General features: G+C 38.0%; 1 protein-coding gene across 1 annotated transcript in view; it reads left to right on the forward strand.

The window, feature by feature from the left end:
* RET (ret proto-oncogene) overlaps positions 1-2032 on the forward strand; it is a gene marked incomplete at both ends in the record, with an annotated part of 81807 nt that extends 79775 nt beyond the window's left edge. The window contains one exon of the mRNA XM_080348295.1: positions 1875-2032. Within this exon, the coding sequence (XP_080204421.1) occupies positions 1875-2032 (158 nt within the window). The remainder of the gene's footprint in view (positions 1-1874) is intronic.
* Between the last annotated feature and the right edge of the window lie 13868 nt (positions 2033-15900).

Genomic DNA, 15900 nt, shown 5'->3' on the forward strand with positions numbered 1-15900 from the left:
ATTTTTCTTCTGCACTGTTCTCAGACTCTGTAACCCCATTACAGTGTTTCTTGTCTGAATGAAGCCAACCAAAATTTGCTTGGAAGCTTCTTTTGTTTGGTTTTTTTTGTTTGTTTGTTAGTTTGTTTCTTTGTTCTTTTCGTAAATGTCAAAGTTTGCATCAGGATCATCCTTTAGTCATTTTGCAGCTGTGTTTAAAATAAATGTTTTTAAAAGGATGTGAAAATAAGTAAAATGACTAGATATCATACAGTAAAAGAAAAAAAAAAATCAGGGAAGTATTCTCAGGGGAAATATAAAAGGTTAATGAATATCTAATTCAACTACTCTGTTGGGGGGGGCGAAGAACATTTAAAGTATGTTAGAATCTGCATCTCTAATTTAAGCAATACTTTTTCTTTTAAAATACTGGTTTTTGCAATAGCTCAATGTAGGACCCATCTGCAAGATTTTTCATTTCTCAAGCTGGATTTCTAGATTTCAGCTGCTGTTAATGTGTTCTGGAGGCATAAGCTGAACTGTCTATTTAATGTATCATAGAGTTAAACCAGAGTATTATATACAGAAGTTAGAAATACTGTATATAAGTATTATATACAGACTAAATCAACATGTGAAGTTGATTGAATTAAAAATTGAAGTAACAATGGACATTTTGAAAATACACTCAGCTGTTTTCACGTCCTTTGATTTATTATGAAAATGTCAGTACTAAACCCTGATTGAATGATGTAGCAAGTGTTTTTAAAAAGAACATATGCTTTCATATTGTTATGGTGAGATGGACAGTAAAAATGGTTCTTGCCAAAACTCCTACATTTTGTCTCCTGATTAAATATTCTACACATTTTTAGATATTTACTAACATCACAGATTTTTTTTTTTCCATTCTTCAAGCAGTATGACTTTTGAAAAGTTGGATCTTTTAGCTTAAAAGTTGCCATTACTACATGGCTTTCAGTCTATTTTTGATCTGTGCCCTAGCTATAATTTTCTTTAAATAGGTTCCCTTAACACATGTTCACTGTGGGGCACTTAGTGGCCAGATTGTTAAAAGAATGCAGTAATAGAAAAAGTTGCCACTGAGGTCAATGGCAGATGCTGAAAGTTTAGTAAGCAACAAAATCAGATATCTGGTTTTGCAAATAATTACCCTGGTATGGTTCTCTGCTTGTACAGCACGGTGCTAAGCACTCTGCTTCCATTTTGGTGATCGCTTGTGCCTAAACTGAGAAGCAGTTACTGTACTCAATGCAAATAATTACATGCCTGAAATACATGTTTAAATGCTGAATCAAGACAAGAGTGCTGAGGACTTTGTTGGACTTAACTCAGTTGTGCTCCTGGGATTTCCTAAAATATTAAGCAGGGGATCCCTGGTGGGGGTGTGAAAGCATCCCCAAAACCTCACTGAAGCCAAAGGAAAGGTGCCCATTTAAGTAAATGGAAATACTCTCAGTCATTGGAATGGACTTTGGATCCTGTCCCAAATAGGTTTATTAAATCTTGGAGCACTTCCTGTACAGCAAGAACTTCTCTTGCAAAGCAATATATTGCTACATGATTGTTACGAAATAAAATTATGGAAAGTTGGAGGCTCATCAAAAGAAAAATTATTAGCTTTTCATTATGCACATGTGCGTGTGCACACACAAGTTTTTTTTATCAAGTAAGCACTTTATTTTTTCAGGGTTTTTGCCTGCATCTAAATTTGTGCTTCAGGGAGTTTGAAACATCATTTATATGAATTGATTTGGGACAAAATCCAGTGGAGTGGCTTAAAATATTGAAGGGAGTTTTGCCAAGGGCCTTACTGTCTGCACATGAAGTTATGGTTCTTCAGTGCAGAAAAAATTATCTGTTTTCATTTTTAGGCATGTCATACCCGAACTGGCCTGAGGAGAGCCCCGTTCCACTCACAAGATTCGATGGCACTAACTCTGTGTTTTCAAGATATGCAAATGATAGTGTATATGCTAACTGGATGGTTTCACACTCAGCGGCAAAATTTATGGACAAGTTTGATAGCTAAAATTTTCTTTGTGAAAGGTAATGGACTCGTGAGGGGAACCAAGATGCAAAGAATGGAAAGTCCATTGGCTCGTTCTTTGTACAATCAACTAACTTTTAAATTGGCAAACCCGTTTATTGGTAGTTTCTGAAGTGTGTTATTCATGCTGAAAACTATAATCGGTGATTTCCCCTTTCAAAAAACATATCAAGCTGGATAAGAGTTGCAGTTCCAGTACTTCTTTCTACAGATTGCCATTTTGCATATGGTTCCATTTGGCAACTTCTTATGGCAAATGGCCTCACGCTGCATTTTTGCTGGTTTTTAGACTAACCATCCCGTGTTACAGCTTTCTTGGATGGGAAAATGTACTTGAACTGCTACTTTTATAGTGGCTGTTAGCGTACAACCACTTGTTCTAAGCAGAAAGCACAAACAATATATGGAAGGGAGGGGGGAAATAGGCTCCAAAATTACTTGAGGTTGCTATCAAATGAGAAGTGTTATGATAAGTTTGGCACTAAAGAAGCCTGTATCTTGGTTTGGAAAAAAACATTAAGTAACTCAATAGAGGACTTGAGATTCAACATTTGAAGTCTTGCAAAATGTACTGCCTTGTCTTAATGAGAAGAGAGTTTGTTTTATTAGTCTTAACTTCTCTTACCTTTAGCACAATGGAGATCAATTTGATAGAAGATAAGGTGTCTAGACTGATGGCAATCAAGAGTGTTCATCTGACCCAATTTACTTTCCATCACCTACATCTTACTAATGTTAAAACGTACAATGTTGTACAATCATAATTCCTATTATGAGTTCAAAATAGAGTGTATGGGATTTTTAGATTGAATTCAAGTAAAGAGATTTTGTTTGCAGTCACGTTCGGTGGGTTGGAGTCCTCCTCTCAGCTCCAAATTGGATACACTGCCATGCATAGGACACTGCCATGACATAACTCCAAAGAAACCTATTACCTTGGAAGTCATGAGTAAGCAACACTTGTACTGCAAAATTGGTCTAAAACTCTGTTAATGAAACTATACAAGGAAGATGTCTTTGAAATTTGTTAAGGTGAAATATAACAATGTTGAGCTTACAACACTGACTGGATATTTGGGAGAGCGATCAGATTGTTGGCCATGTGTTCCACGTGGAAGAGTAAATGATCAGCACTATTTTTGTCTTTATTTGTAATCCAGTATGGTTAAAGATAACTTTTTGTTTGCTACCAAATGTTGGGACATAAGTCCCGAGTGACTCGTTGTTAGCATTGTGATGGTTATTCTAAATAATCCAGTTCTTCTACCAAAGCTTGCTCCTGTCGTAATTCAATTTAGCTGTTTTCAGATGTTGTTTTGTGTATCAACTTTATGTTTCCATTAAAGTCTGTGATTTCAGAAACAAGAGAGTCAGACTGCCAAAACCTGGCCGCAGATTTTTATTTTTTAAAAAGTGGGATATAAAGTGCTGCGTTGGAATTTAAACACCTTCACTGTTGGATATCATACTTGATCCTGTCCTAGTTTTGGACAAGCACTAAGCAGAGCGACTCTTTCTGTACAAACATTTGCTGTGTTGTGTATTGCTTATGTACAGTAAACAGATACAGCCGTCTACACAGAAGGGGTTCAGTTGTGATATAATGGTGATCTTCACTGGCATGACACAACTGTCAGAATGCACACTTTTAAAATAAATTGCACTGAAAAATAAGCCCATTATATTGGGCTTTTTTTCCTATTGAGAGATCTATGAAAAAAAGGAGAGAAAAAATGGCACTTGTAATAGCTTTTTCCTTTGTCCAGTCCTTTTCTTATATTTTATGTCTGTAAATGGGAGTTCTTTATTTGCCATGAGCAACCAATTCCTCTTCAAATTAAGAATTTCTTTTTGTCAGCTATCTTCAGCAACAGTATTCAACTGGGAGATGCAAAGCCCCCAGTCTCTAACCTGAAAAGCCCTGCGACAGCATTGCTGTACAGTAGGTGCGTGGGATAGTAAGTTATGCTGAAATGGCTAGTGGATGCAGAAAGGTATATTTTAGACTTCTAATATGAGTCAATGTTGTTTCAGGCATTAATGCTTGTGAAAAATTTCACTAAGAGTTCATGTCACCTATGTTACCAGGCATAGATTCTGCATACAGAGTTCATAATTATAGTTGCCATACGCAATTACCTGCATTAAATGCAGCTTGATGAAACAATCTTAACAAGTCTTTCCTATTCTGACTAATTTTGACTTCTTTCCTGTTCATGTATGTTGGTAAAAACCAGATTATTACTTTCAAGTATTCATTCATCATGTGAAAGCTTCTTACGTCTTCTGTGTACACTATGTTTGTAAACATTTCCCTTGAAGTGTTTCCTGTTTGTTCTGCGTTGTAGCTATTCAGAATGGTGAGAATCTTGTTTCAGTTCCCCATTAGAGAGTAAATGTACTTCCCATGTGGGGAAGAAGTAATACTGCACATGATTATTTCCATCAGTGCCAGAAAAACTTATGCACTTGGCTGCCCTGGGGAAAGTGAATCTGAAAGGAACCAATGACTCACCTAAATGTACAGGTTGGAGGAATATTTCTAAAAATTTCTGCTGGCCGTTTCTAAATATCTGCGGAGATGACACGGTTTACCTGCTCTGTGCTTTGAGTCGTGACAGATTGGGGAGGGAGTGAATCTCATGTGTCCTTTTAGTCATTACAGCAGAGCAAGGAAGTTATTGTAATATTCATTTCTACAAACTTTTCCAGAGGTGTGACACTCAGAAAAATCTACTCTGAGGTTGCAGATTTTAATCTGCAGACATTAGCCTGTGAAATAAAAAAACCCAAAACCTCTTGTCCTGTGAATATGAGACATATAATACTTAAGTCATGTGGTTTTATCTACCATTTCTCATGCAAAATGTGCATGGATCTCTGTGGTACACTCAACCAGACTGGTTTTAAGTAATTTCAAAAATGTGCAGTAAAAGCAAGTTTCTATTCCTTGATGTTTTATAATCTATCTTGTATGAATAATATAAGCCTCAAAGTATATCTAAAAAGCGTATTTCTACTATAACTTTTGAAAATTCAAAAAAAAAAAAATCACTTAGAATTTTAAATGCTTTCCTTCAAACTTCAGGCTACCTAAAAGCCCTGTGTCTCTCACTGCAGCTACAATGGTAAATTTATAGCAGAATACTAGAGATGTTGTTCAGCAGCATCAGCTCCTAGGTTACACCAGGCAACATTCCCCTTAAACAAGGCGCAGATTGTCCATAGTTAGATGAAGGGCTTCTTTTTCAGCATAAGCTGAAATAGAACCTTATGATTCCCTAACACTGTGTGAAAGTATGTAAAATCTCTATAAGGAAACCTAAGTTGTTCAGGTTGACTGCATCTAGCTTCATATAATTTAAGTAGTCCCTCTGAATTTAGTGACATCATTCACGAATAATTTATTCATAAATATTTGGCCTAAAACAAAATATCCCAACTGTCTGCTAGCATGAGTACAAAAGATATTATCAAAATATGGACAAAGTAACAATAACCCAGGTCTGCCCATCACTAGCACAATATTATAACTTGTCTATCTAGAAGCAGTTATTTAGAAGGTAAGCATAAATACATCTCTAGTGCATACCTAGAAGAAACGGTGAATTAAATATTTTTCAGTATTTATCGAGTTCTTCAGTAAAGACGAGTTGTTCTTGTAAGCTGCTTTTCATATTTGTTTTGTATTTCTAATTCTTTGGGACAGCAACCTGCCTCTTCCAGTTGCAATATAGATATATCTATCTATATCTATATCTATCTATATATATAGATATATTCTTGATGCATTTTGAGAAGATTAACAGCTCCTTTATTTTCATGGTGTGTTTTTTTTAGTTTTACCTGGTTTTATAAAGGGTTGCGTGGTATCTCAGCACAACAAATTGTTTTGAGCTGTTACAAAAGTTAGTTTTGCTGATAACATTCTGAAATGAAATATAGCGATTTTCCTACCTGAGTACAGCCAAGTACACCTCCCCTTAAGCTCATCTGAAATACTTAGCTCCTTACTTTGGGCTAATAAGGTACGTTTCATAATACTCCAACTTGCATCTTGTCTGGAAGCTGTTTCATATGGATTACAGGCCAATCCAGAATAGTATGAACAATTTAAGAGCATTGCAGTTGTATTTTACATGTCAAAAACTAGTGACTTTTGAAATCAATGACAATGCAATGAGTGTTGTCATTAGGTATGAGACTGAGAGTTTGATTCTATCCTTGCTGATACAAGCAAATGTGTATTAACATTTAACTGGATTAAGAGCATTTTTACTTTGCCAGGAGAAAAAGCTTTCCATTTAATCAGCTAAGCACAGAATTTTGTAGAGGTTCAAGCTATTACACTAATAGCAAGTAATGTGCATATTTTAAATAAATAGTGATGTTTGCAGTAGGTGTTTCTGTTTGTTTGGGTTTATTTTCTCTGTAGTATACAAATGGATTGGGTTTTCACAAAGCACTCAACTTTGACCTAGGTCCCCTCCCTGATAAACTTCTGCTCATTTTAATTGAGAGAAGGTATAGCCAATGGGCAAATACTGGACCAAAATTTCAATATAAAAAGATGCTTATTTTAACACAATATTGATGTAGTGGAAAGAACCACTAGTTGCATGGTCAGAATAATTGAATATGTCTGTATAGACAACAGTGTTTTGAAATGTGAGTAGGGTATGAAGGTAAAAGCAGTCACTGTTCTTGCCTAGCTCTTAGGTACCTGCACAAGTCCCTATGGGAAGTGAGGTTAGCCCAGCATTTTGTGTAAATTTCCTCTTGGATTTACAAGGTGACATACAAATAAAGCATAGAGACTTGGTGGGGGGGAAGCTGATACATCAGCTTCATTTTCTCACCCTCTTTGCAAGACCTTGTTATTAACAGAACCAGATATTACGATTATTTCTTAACTTCAGAAATGTATTGGCATGTACCAAAAGAAAAACAGAGGTCTCCTGCTGAAAAGCACCTCCATTGTAGCATGACTAATTTTTTATATATTTCATAATTTCCTCTTAGTGGAGGACAGAAGAGATTGTAAGCCAACATATCTAGGGCCTTAGGTTTAGAATTATGTTTGCAAAATACGTTGTTATTGAATACTGTGAGGACATACGATTTTAATAATTCACAACACTGGTGCCCAAAGTAGTTGTGGAGTTACTACACACCACACTAGCACTATGTCTGTTGCTCAAGGAGTCAACAGGTGACTGCAAAGAGCTTTGGAGCACATACGCATCTGCCTAAGTTTTTGCCTGATGCCGATAGATGTCTCTTTTAGTACAATCCAAGAAACTTTGGACTGATAGACTTGAATTTTTTAGCCCATGATAGAGCCACAGATTTGAATTCCTGTACAAACTCAGCCTAGATCCTGGTATCAATCAAACGTTGCAGTTTGATCTTTCTGCATCTCACAGGTCGCTTAAGTACTTGTTAAAGCCCTTATGTAATTTTTCAACTGTTTAGGGCTTTTCCTCCTGACATGATTGTAGTTGAAGAGTTTAATATGAGCACTGATTTCCATTTGCAACACGTGTCATTTTTACAGCTCCCTGCCAATGCAATTTCCTGTCTGAATTTACTATGCTGAAGGGTGGAAGTATTTTAAATATTTTTAATAAAACTAAATCAAATGAACCTGTATTATAAGCATTTAGTTTGCTAAGAATCTTGCTTGCCTATATTTAGGGAAAATTTAATGTTATTTTGGGGATAAAAATAACAATTTCACTTCCTCTGTCAGATTTTTTGGAAAAGTAAGCTATAGCCCAATGAAAATAAAAAAAAATAGTAGGATGCACTGATCCTACCTCTTTACCAAATTGCTACCAAGAACAAGAACAGTATCCATTTATTCAAGAGTATTTCACACACGCACACACACACACACACACACACAAACAAACAAAAAGCCTTGAAGTAACTTCATTTCAACCTTACTGCAGTTGGAAAATGTCAGAAGGGTGGAATCCCAAGTAAGCGGTGGCTGATACGACAGATGAGGAGGCTGCTCAAGAAGGTTGCTCTCATTCCTTGAGACAGCTGGTTAAGGGGTAATCTTCTTAACATGATCAAAAAGTTTGGAAGAACATTGTAAAGACTGAGATGTGGGAAAAGCCTATGGAAATATCCAGGAAATAAAGACCAGATTTATATTATATGTTTTTAAATGTGTATGCAGCTTTAAGAACCAGCCAGCAAGAAGCAAGCAGAGTTGACTGTTCTCCAATATAGTTTTTGTCTGGTTAGGCCTGTCAGTGATTGATTTGACAGCAGGAGACAAGAATGATTCTTTCTGCTACAGGGTATAAATAATTGAGAGAGATTTTAGCCTTGAGTGAAAAAATAGGTCCAACACTTAATTAACTGGTTTTGCTGTGCAGAGAGGCTTTCTGAACAGTGGCCTGGTCCAGGCATAGCAAATCGAAAGGCATTAATTTTATGCTGATTATAAGGATTTTTATTTTAAAACATGACAGTTGGAAGTCTCACCCAGTGCTGCTCTTGCAGGATCGTTTGTTAAAATGAACTGTGACAACTTGCTGAATACTGAGCAGAAAGAGATTATGTGGGTTTTTGTAAAAACACTACTATTTTATTTTATACTGAAAGACATCACCATTTTTACATGCACAAAAATAAATGAAGTAATCAAACTAGATTGCAACAAGTTGTCATCAGAGACAACTTTTTAACCAAGCAGAAATAATGTTTATTGAATCATTTTGACTTGCTATTACTGGGTCTCCATTATGGTTTACTAATGTTACAAAATGTGAAATGAATGTTTTGAAACGCTAGGCCTTAAACTAAAGATTACTTGTAATAGTTAGCATTTCAAATAATACTTATATATTTATTAGGCAACACATAACAGAATACTAATCATGGCATTAGACCTTGAAATGCAGTCATGTGAATAGCACATACTATCTTTATTGCTATAAAAGGCATCAAACGTATATAAACAAACATATATAAATCAAGTAGATTTATTTGCAACTAAGAGATCAAAACTGTAGATGTTTGCTCCACACAAACACACACAAAATAATCAGCAGCCTGTTTGCCTTCACAGGTTAAGCTATTTTTTTCACTTGCTATATCAGGCCAAATTTAATAAACCAGTCTGCATTTGTAATGAGGGTCCTCATGTTTTGAGTATATTCAGTAACTTTAGCACAGCCTGCACACAGTTTCTGAGATGCCTGCATTGCAGAAACAGTCAGTTTTTAAAACTTCATATCTCTGTCCTTATCTTGTCACAGATATGATTTTGGTTTTTTTTAAATAATACAAATCTGCTTGTCTAGCACAGTCAAAGAACTTGTAACTGACATTCTTGAAATTTAAAGAGAAAGAAAACTATCTAAAAGTGTCATTTATAACTATTCAGTTCTTTCTAGTAAATACTGATGAACCTGATATTCCTTAATTTAAATGAGGCCCAGGCTGCCAGATCAGGTCTTTATCATTCTCATTCTAAAAATAGGAGCAGCAGGAACAAATTTTCCTTGCTCTTGAGAAATGGGAACAAATTCAAGTGAATTTCAAAGCGTCTTGCTATTCAGCTGTCCTATGATTGCATTGCTAATGCAAAATCTTGCTTTGAATTGATTCAATTTGGGTCTCCATTCTACTGACAGATGAGAGCCATTGAAAGATTATTAGCAAAGCTTTTTCTTAACAAAGATAAAACAATTGTTACAAATCAAAAATTAAAGAGGAGCTTGTGAGACCACTATGAAGGCAGCACAGTGACGTTTGATCCTGACTTTGCAAACCAGCTCATCTTTACCCACTGGTTTTGTAACAATAATAGTGAAGTCCCAACAGCATGCTTTCACGTGTTTCTCAAAATCAGCTGTAGTTTTTATGCGCCACAGGAACAGATGCCAATTTCCATGAAAAATCTAAACACAGTGTTTTCAACTGCTCAGTTGAGGTGTGGCATTTTTTTCCTGTTTGTCTGTTGATATTCTGTGGTACTCAGTAGGCTTCCCCCTTGACAAGAGAACAATGTACATTCCATCTTTCTTTAGCCCTGTCTTACACTGTTTCAACGCTGTGAGAACATTTGTAAATACTTTATAGAGAAGTACTAAAAATTAAGTCATAACGTGATTTTATTATTATTTCAATGTCATTTTATGGGAAGAACAGCTTACAAATATGGAAAATGTTGCATTTAAGAATATTTTAATCATGTAGACACAACGAGTGGTACCAGAAACGAAAGAAACAAACATAACTTATTTTACGAATTAACTGACTGCGGTTTGGACTCGGAGGGAGATATTTTGAGGGCAGTTCCTGACAAGCCTGTAGCTAACACTGGCAAAATAAACTCCAGAACTGGAGTGGAGGAGATAAATATTGCCAAAAATGGGCCAGTGCAGTGCAGACAATGAACGCATGATAAGTTTCTTCGTCTCTGGTCCTGTTTATTGTATAAAGAAATGAACACTGCCTTTGTACTAACTGTTTGCTAATCAGTCAGCATGGATGATCATGTCTGTACTGTACTGCCCTTCAGCTTTGTCTTTATTTTGTGTGGAAGGTGGTGGTGTTTTTTTTGACTGCTGGACAGGCCCAGTGGGTACAACAGATTATACAGTAAGACATATTATGCATGAGGTTTTCAAGTACGAAAAGGAATCCAACCAGGTAACCAACCAAAAGACTTTGATAATTTATACTGTAATCTTCTCAGAAAAGGAATGCTCATGAAAGACTGGCTGGCTTAAATCTCATCTATAGAATGATGTAACTTATTTATCTTTCTGCATCCTAGACAGTGAAATCTACAGTTTAAAAAGTCATTTAGTACGATTGATTTTTAAATCCATTACTTTATAGTTTTAACAGGTTAGTGTTTTGCAATACTAGAGAAGGAAAGAAAAACTGGAATGTGTCATATTTTTTTGTATGTTTTGCATAATATTGAGTCCTCTAGTGAAAGTCCTAATTTGTTTTCCATTCAGAACAGGGCTGCTTGGACTTTGTTTCAGAGCTGCTTTACAGTCAATATATTTGTGTCAAAATTGTCTTTTCTTCTCAGTGTCATTAGACAGAAACTATATAGTAAAGGTGTCTTGGAATAGTCAGAAATAAACCAATATAGAATTCGAGCACTACATATGTGCATTAATTTCCATATGTCTTGTCACTGGTTAGTCTGGTGTGATACCCTGGTGCAGTTGTAAGTGAGTGGTGGAGCCCTGGGCGCACAACCCGTTGTGCCTGCCAGAAAAAATAAGGCCATGTGGCCAGGAAAAATGGTCAGCTTCCGCTGCAGAATGTTGTCTCTGCTCTCAGCTGAGCAGGGAGCAGGGCCCAGGGACTTAACTCGGCTCCTTGCAACTCCTCTTCTGCCTTCCCCTTCCTCCGTGGCACAAATGCGAGTGATGCCTCTACCTCTTGTACAACAATGCTTCTGGGATCCATCCGTTACCATCAAAGTGCTCAGCAAACACTTGTTAACAGCAACTATACATTGATTTCAAAAAGAAAAAGTTAGTTTAAGACACTGTATCTGAACAATTCTGATATGTCCTTCCACATGCTTTTCCAGATACCAATAGTATTGATTGAAACAATCAAACTGAATTATCACTATTCAAAGTAAAAACAAGTGGACTATAATAAGTATTGTTGTCACCAGAAGAAAGCTTTTTTTGGATAGTAGGTAAAGTAATAAATCTAATGTATACTAACTTATAGTTATGATTGTATTGATTGTCCTTTACAATGAGGAATGGCTTCTATTTTCATTAATGAGTATAAAAATGACTGAGTCCTGCTTTAATGTATGAAAGGACTCTCATGAATTTAAGTTGGTTGATACAGTCTCTGCTGCCTGTTTTCTTACTGGAATTTCTGAAAGGATGTAATTTAGCAACTGCGATCCCAAAACAGCAGAAAAAATCTACAGCAGTTCATTTCCCACACGTTACATAAATTATATGCTTCTGCATCCAAAAGTACATTATATAACCAAAAAAATAGGATTTATTTGATACCAAGCCCCTCCATGAATAAATGCAGTCCTTTAACATTCAAAGACGTAGAGGCCAAAAGTCTAAGCATTGCCAAAATCAAAATGTCGCAATAATGCAAAATAAAGGGAAGAGTAACAATAAATGCAGGAAGATTACTGCATGGTAGAGTTCCTGTGGTATGTTAGTACAAAGTAAATTTACATATGCCCTGTCTCTCCTAAACCTATCATAGGTCTGGAGATTATTTCAGCCTCTAAAGCAGTGAGGTAAAATTTGCAGACCTTCCAAGCACCTTTAACACTCATTGTAGATGCCCCACAATAATGATAAGACAGTAAGGGTGTCCTTTTTACTTGGGGAGGGACACACAAAGCGAGCCTTTTGGTGACCTGGTTGATGCTCACGCTACAGCATCATCAGCAGAGCCTGAGGCCGAGGTCGGTGGTCCCCAGGCCAGACATCAGGTTAACGCTGCTGTAGTGCATCACCTCCCCTATGGCCCCTTATTTCGTAGCCCACAGTAACAAGATGTGTTTGGATATGAACACTGACAAAGGGTTATGGAATGTGGTTTGGAATAAAAATTCAAAATGAAGATTTTAAGGGAAGAAAAGGTAAATGAAAATGATTAAAATACTGTAGGATGGTTTACTTCAGGCTATTAAAAGTTCTTTATACTTCTGTGTGGTTTAGTATCTGTTATAAATAATTCGCAACAATTAAAACAAGGATAAAGAAAGCGGCTTCACATGGGATCGTGTTGGAATAATGCCATCAGTAAGGCTGAGCTGTGGTATTTGACAAAAAGCCCTGTGTCAAGCCGAACTAATGGCTATTGTCTGGCAATTAAAGCTCTGAATTTTCAGGCAAAATAACAGACCATTTTTCTTATTCTACATACACATTTCTTTTTGGCTCAAGAGGATAAGAGAACAAAAATATCCACTGTTGAAGGATTGCTTTTTTTTTTTCTTTTCTCCTTTGGTCTCATTTACTTTACCCCTTCACTTCATTGTCGTGTTCTCACATGCGCTCCTCTCTCTTTTTTCTTATTGTTTTTTCCCCTCCAGCCCACACACGTGCTTTTTTTTTTTTTTCTTTTTTTTAAAAAAAAAAGGCAAGAAAAAGAGGAAAAAAAAAAAACACCACCAAAACCCACCAAAAACCACTAGAGGCTGGAGCTAATGCTGTTCTGGAAAACTCTTCTTTTTTGAATCAGCTATTGCCAGCCACTTCTTTTTCCCTAAATGTACTAATTTAAGGACACCATTTACCAAGGTTTAGCAAAACATTTTTGAAGTCTGTCTCCGTGTCTCTAAAATAATCATCCTCTCATAATATTTTAATAAAATTCAAAACTGTGTCACTTATATGCATACACACCAATTGCTTTCAGATGCTAGGAGGTCTGCAAATATTTCTCTAGGGAGAATCCCCAGCCTGAAATGAATTGTGTCTTAAAACACAGACATTTGGTGAATGTTTTGCTGCTTGCTTTATTCGCAAACAAGCTGGTAACTCCTCTGTAGGGCTGTGAGACTAACACCAAAAAGGAACTATAACATCTGTCTGTGTAAATAGAGATCTGAGGTATGAATGGAGGAATGTCTAGTCTTGGAATAGATCTTTCTGATAGAAGAGTCAGGAAGTTGTACAGAACATCACTGCAAAAAAAAGTTTTTCCTGTCGTGGCAGACCTCTTACATAGAGATGGCCAGGAAACCCCAAGTTGTTGTTACTAGAGTTTAAGAAACCTATTCTTTGCCTCTCTCAATCTGAAAAAAAAAAAAAATATCTTTCTGGAAGTGAACGAACTCTGGTAAATAGTGGAAACTGGCACTTAAAAAAGTACTGGCAACCAGCTCTTGCACAGAAAAGTGGTACCTGGGAAGCCTGAAGTGTCTGGTTGCTCTCTGTAGACCAGCCAGTGGGTGATGCTGGGTTGCCAGAGTTTGTTTGAGATCTACACTGCAACGTTAGTTAATGAAATCAGTAATTTCAGTTATTTCTATTCTGCTATCTCCTTGTACTTCCAAATAATATTATGTCTACAGAACACTACCGGCTCCAGTATCAGTAAAATAACATGGGTGTCTAGTAAACTCCTTCTCTTTTATCACAACACAGAGGACAAGCAGGAACTGAAGGGTGTGCAACAGCCATCTGTAATATGCAACACTGAAACTTCGTGTGAGGTCAGGTTTAAAATAGTAGTATATTTACATACTGTTTAAAAAAAAATAATGAACCCATGTTTACCTAGTTTCAGGAGAGCACCCATGGAAATCTAAAACCTGATAACTCTATTCTCTGTGAGGCTCTTCAAATATATTTCTGACTGATACCTAACTGATGATCCAGCCTCGTGACAAGCTTCAAAGGACTGGAAAATGCCCACGCAGATGGCTGGTCACACCAGCCAAGTGTGCCTCCCTGCTAATGGACCACAGCAGTGAATTGAGGCCTGACAGCAAAGAGTCGTAAGAGGGCTCCCACTCCATATGGAAAAACTGTTTAAAATCACCATTTATTTAAGTATTCCATGGAAACACCTTTGTTGTTTGACGATTTGAAATCTAAACTGAACAGACTAGGTCTTTGGATACTCAGTTGCCTCCAGGCTGCGTGGTGTAGCTATTTATGAACAAATGGGTTTCCGCCTTCCTGAAGACAAAGGGTTGCTCTGTGCTAAATGGGGAGCAGACCTCGACAGCACAGATTCGTAACAGAGGAGGCAGCCTCTGCTGCTGACGCCATTGAGGACTCCACTGTGCAAAGCTCTTGGTGCCTTTCAGGCTAGTGAGCAGTCACAGGCAAACCTGCAGAGTGACATCAAGTGGGGGGTGCAAGTCTTTACAGAATAAGCCTTTACTTGCTTTTGAGTGCATGCGACTCCATTTTTCACAAGCAGGGTCAAAAGCATTTGATATATGAAATAACATTACTAGCTCACCCACTTCCTGAGCTGTTCTTGGCATTACTCTTTTAAGCTCTTATAGGCCACCCTTCATGCAGAGATCAAAAGTGCATGAGATCCTAAGCCTAGGTTCAAGTCAAGCCCTGAAGAAAAACAAAGAGCAATATGATGAAACGTTCTTCCTGAAATGCAGAACTGTAAATAAATATTTGAGTAAGTAGAAAATAATTATCAGTAAATTTTCCTTGTTGTAGACCCTGTGTCTCCAGCATACAGGCTACTTCACAGTTCTACAGTTTTGCTGACATTTGATAAATCATCATCGCTGTGTGGCTGCTGGATCTCTGCTGGCCCTTGATCTCCATGGCTGGCACAGCAGCCACTGCCATCCGCGCTTACATAGAGCAGCAGTCGTACCCAAAGAAGAGCACAAGCACGCTGCGCCACAGCGTCAGAAACACCTGTCCAGACTGAGCAGCTGTGCGTGACAGAGGGTGGCAGGTCCATCGCCGCTCAGAGCAAGCAGGCTCTCAGCAGGGCGGCCGCTTCCCGCGTTATACCCCGTGGCAGTTGCCATCATGGGATGCTGAGCTCGCTGCGGGTCCATGCCTGCCGAGAGAGGCCCTGGCAGCGCTCGCCCCTGTACCTGGGGTCAGACTGGGGCTTCTCCCGGCATGTCCAAGCTGCCGTGCTCGTTAGGCGGCCTGGGCTGCCGCAGGGTCGAACCGGCCCGCACAGACGAGCGCTCCCCGGCAGATCTGCACGTTGCCCACGGCCAGTCACCTCCGGCTGTGCGTGTCACGCTCCTCGCATCAGCCCACGTGCTCCGCGCCTTCCCCGGCTGCACCCCAGCCCAACGTGCCCCCAGCCCGGGGATGCGCGCAGGGCGGGGGACGAGGCGCCCCCGCTACCCCCGGCACTCC

The sequence above is a fragment of the Nesoenas mayeri genome (genome assembly GCF_963082525.1).
Source record: "Nesoenas mayeri genome assembly, chromosome: 7".
Taxonomy (NCBI): Eukaryota; Metazoa; Chordata; class Aves; order Columbiformes; family Columbidae; genus Nesoenas; species Nesoenas mayeri.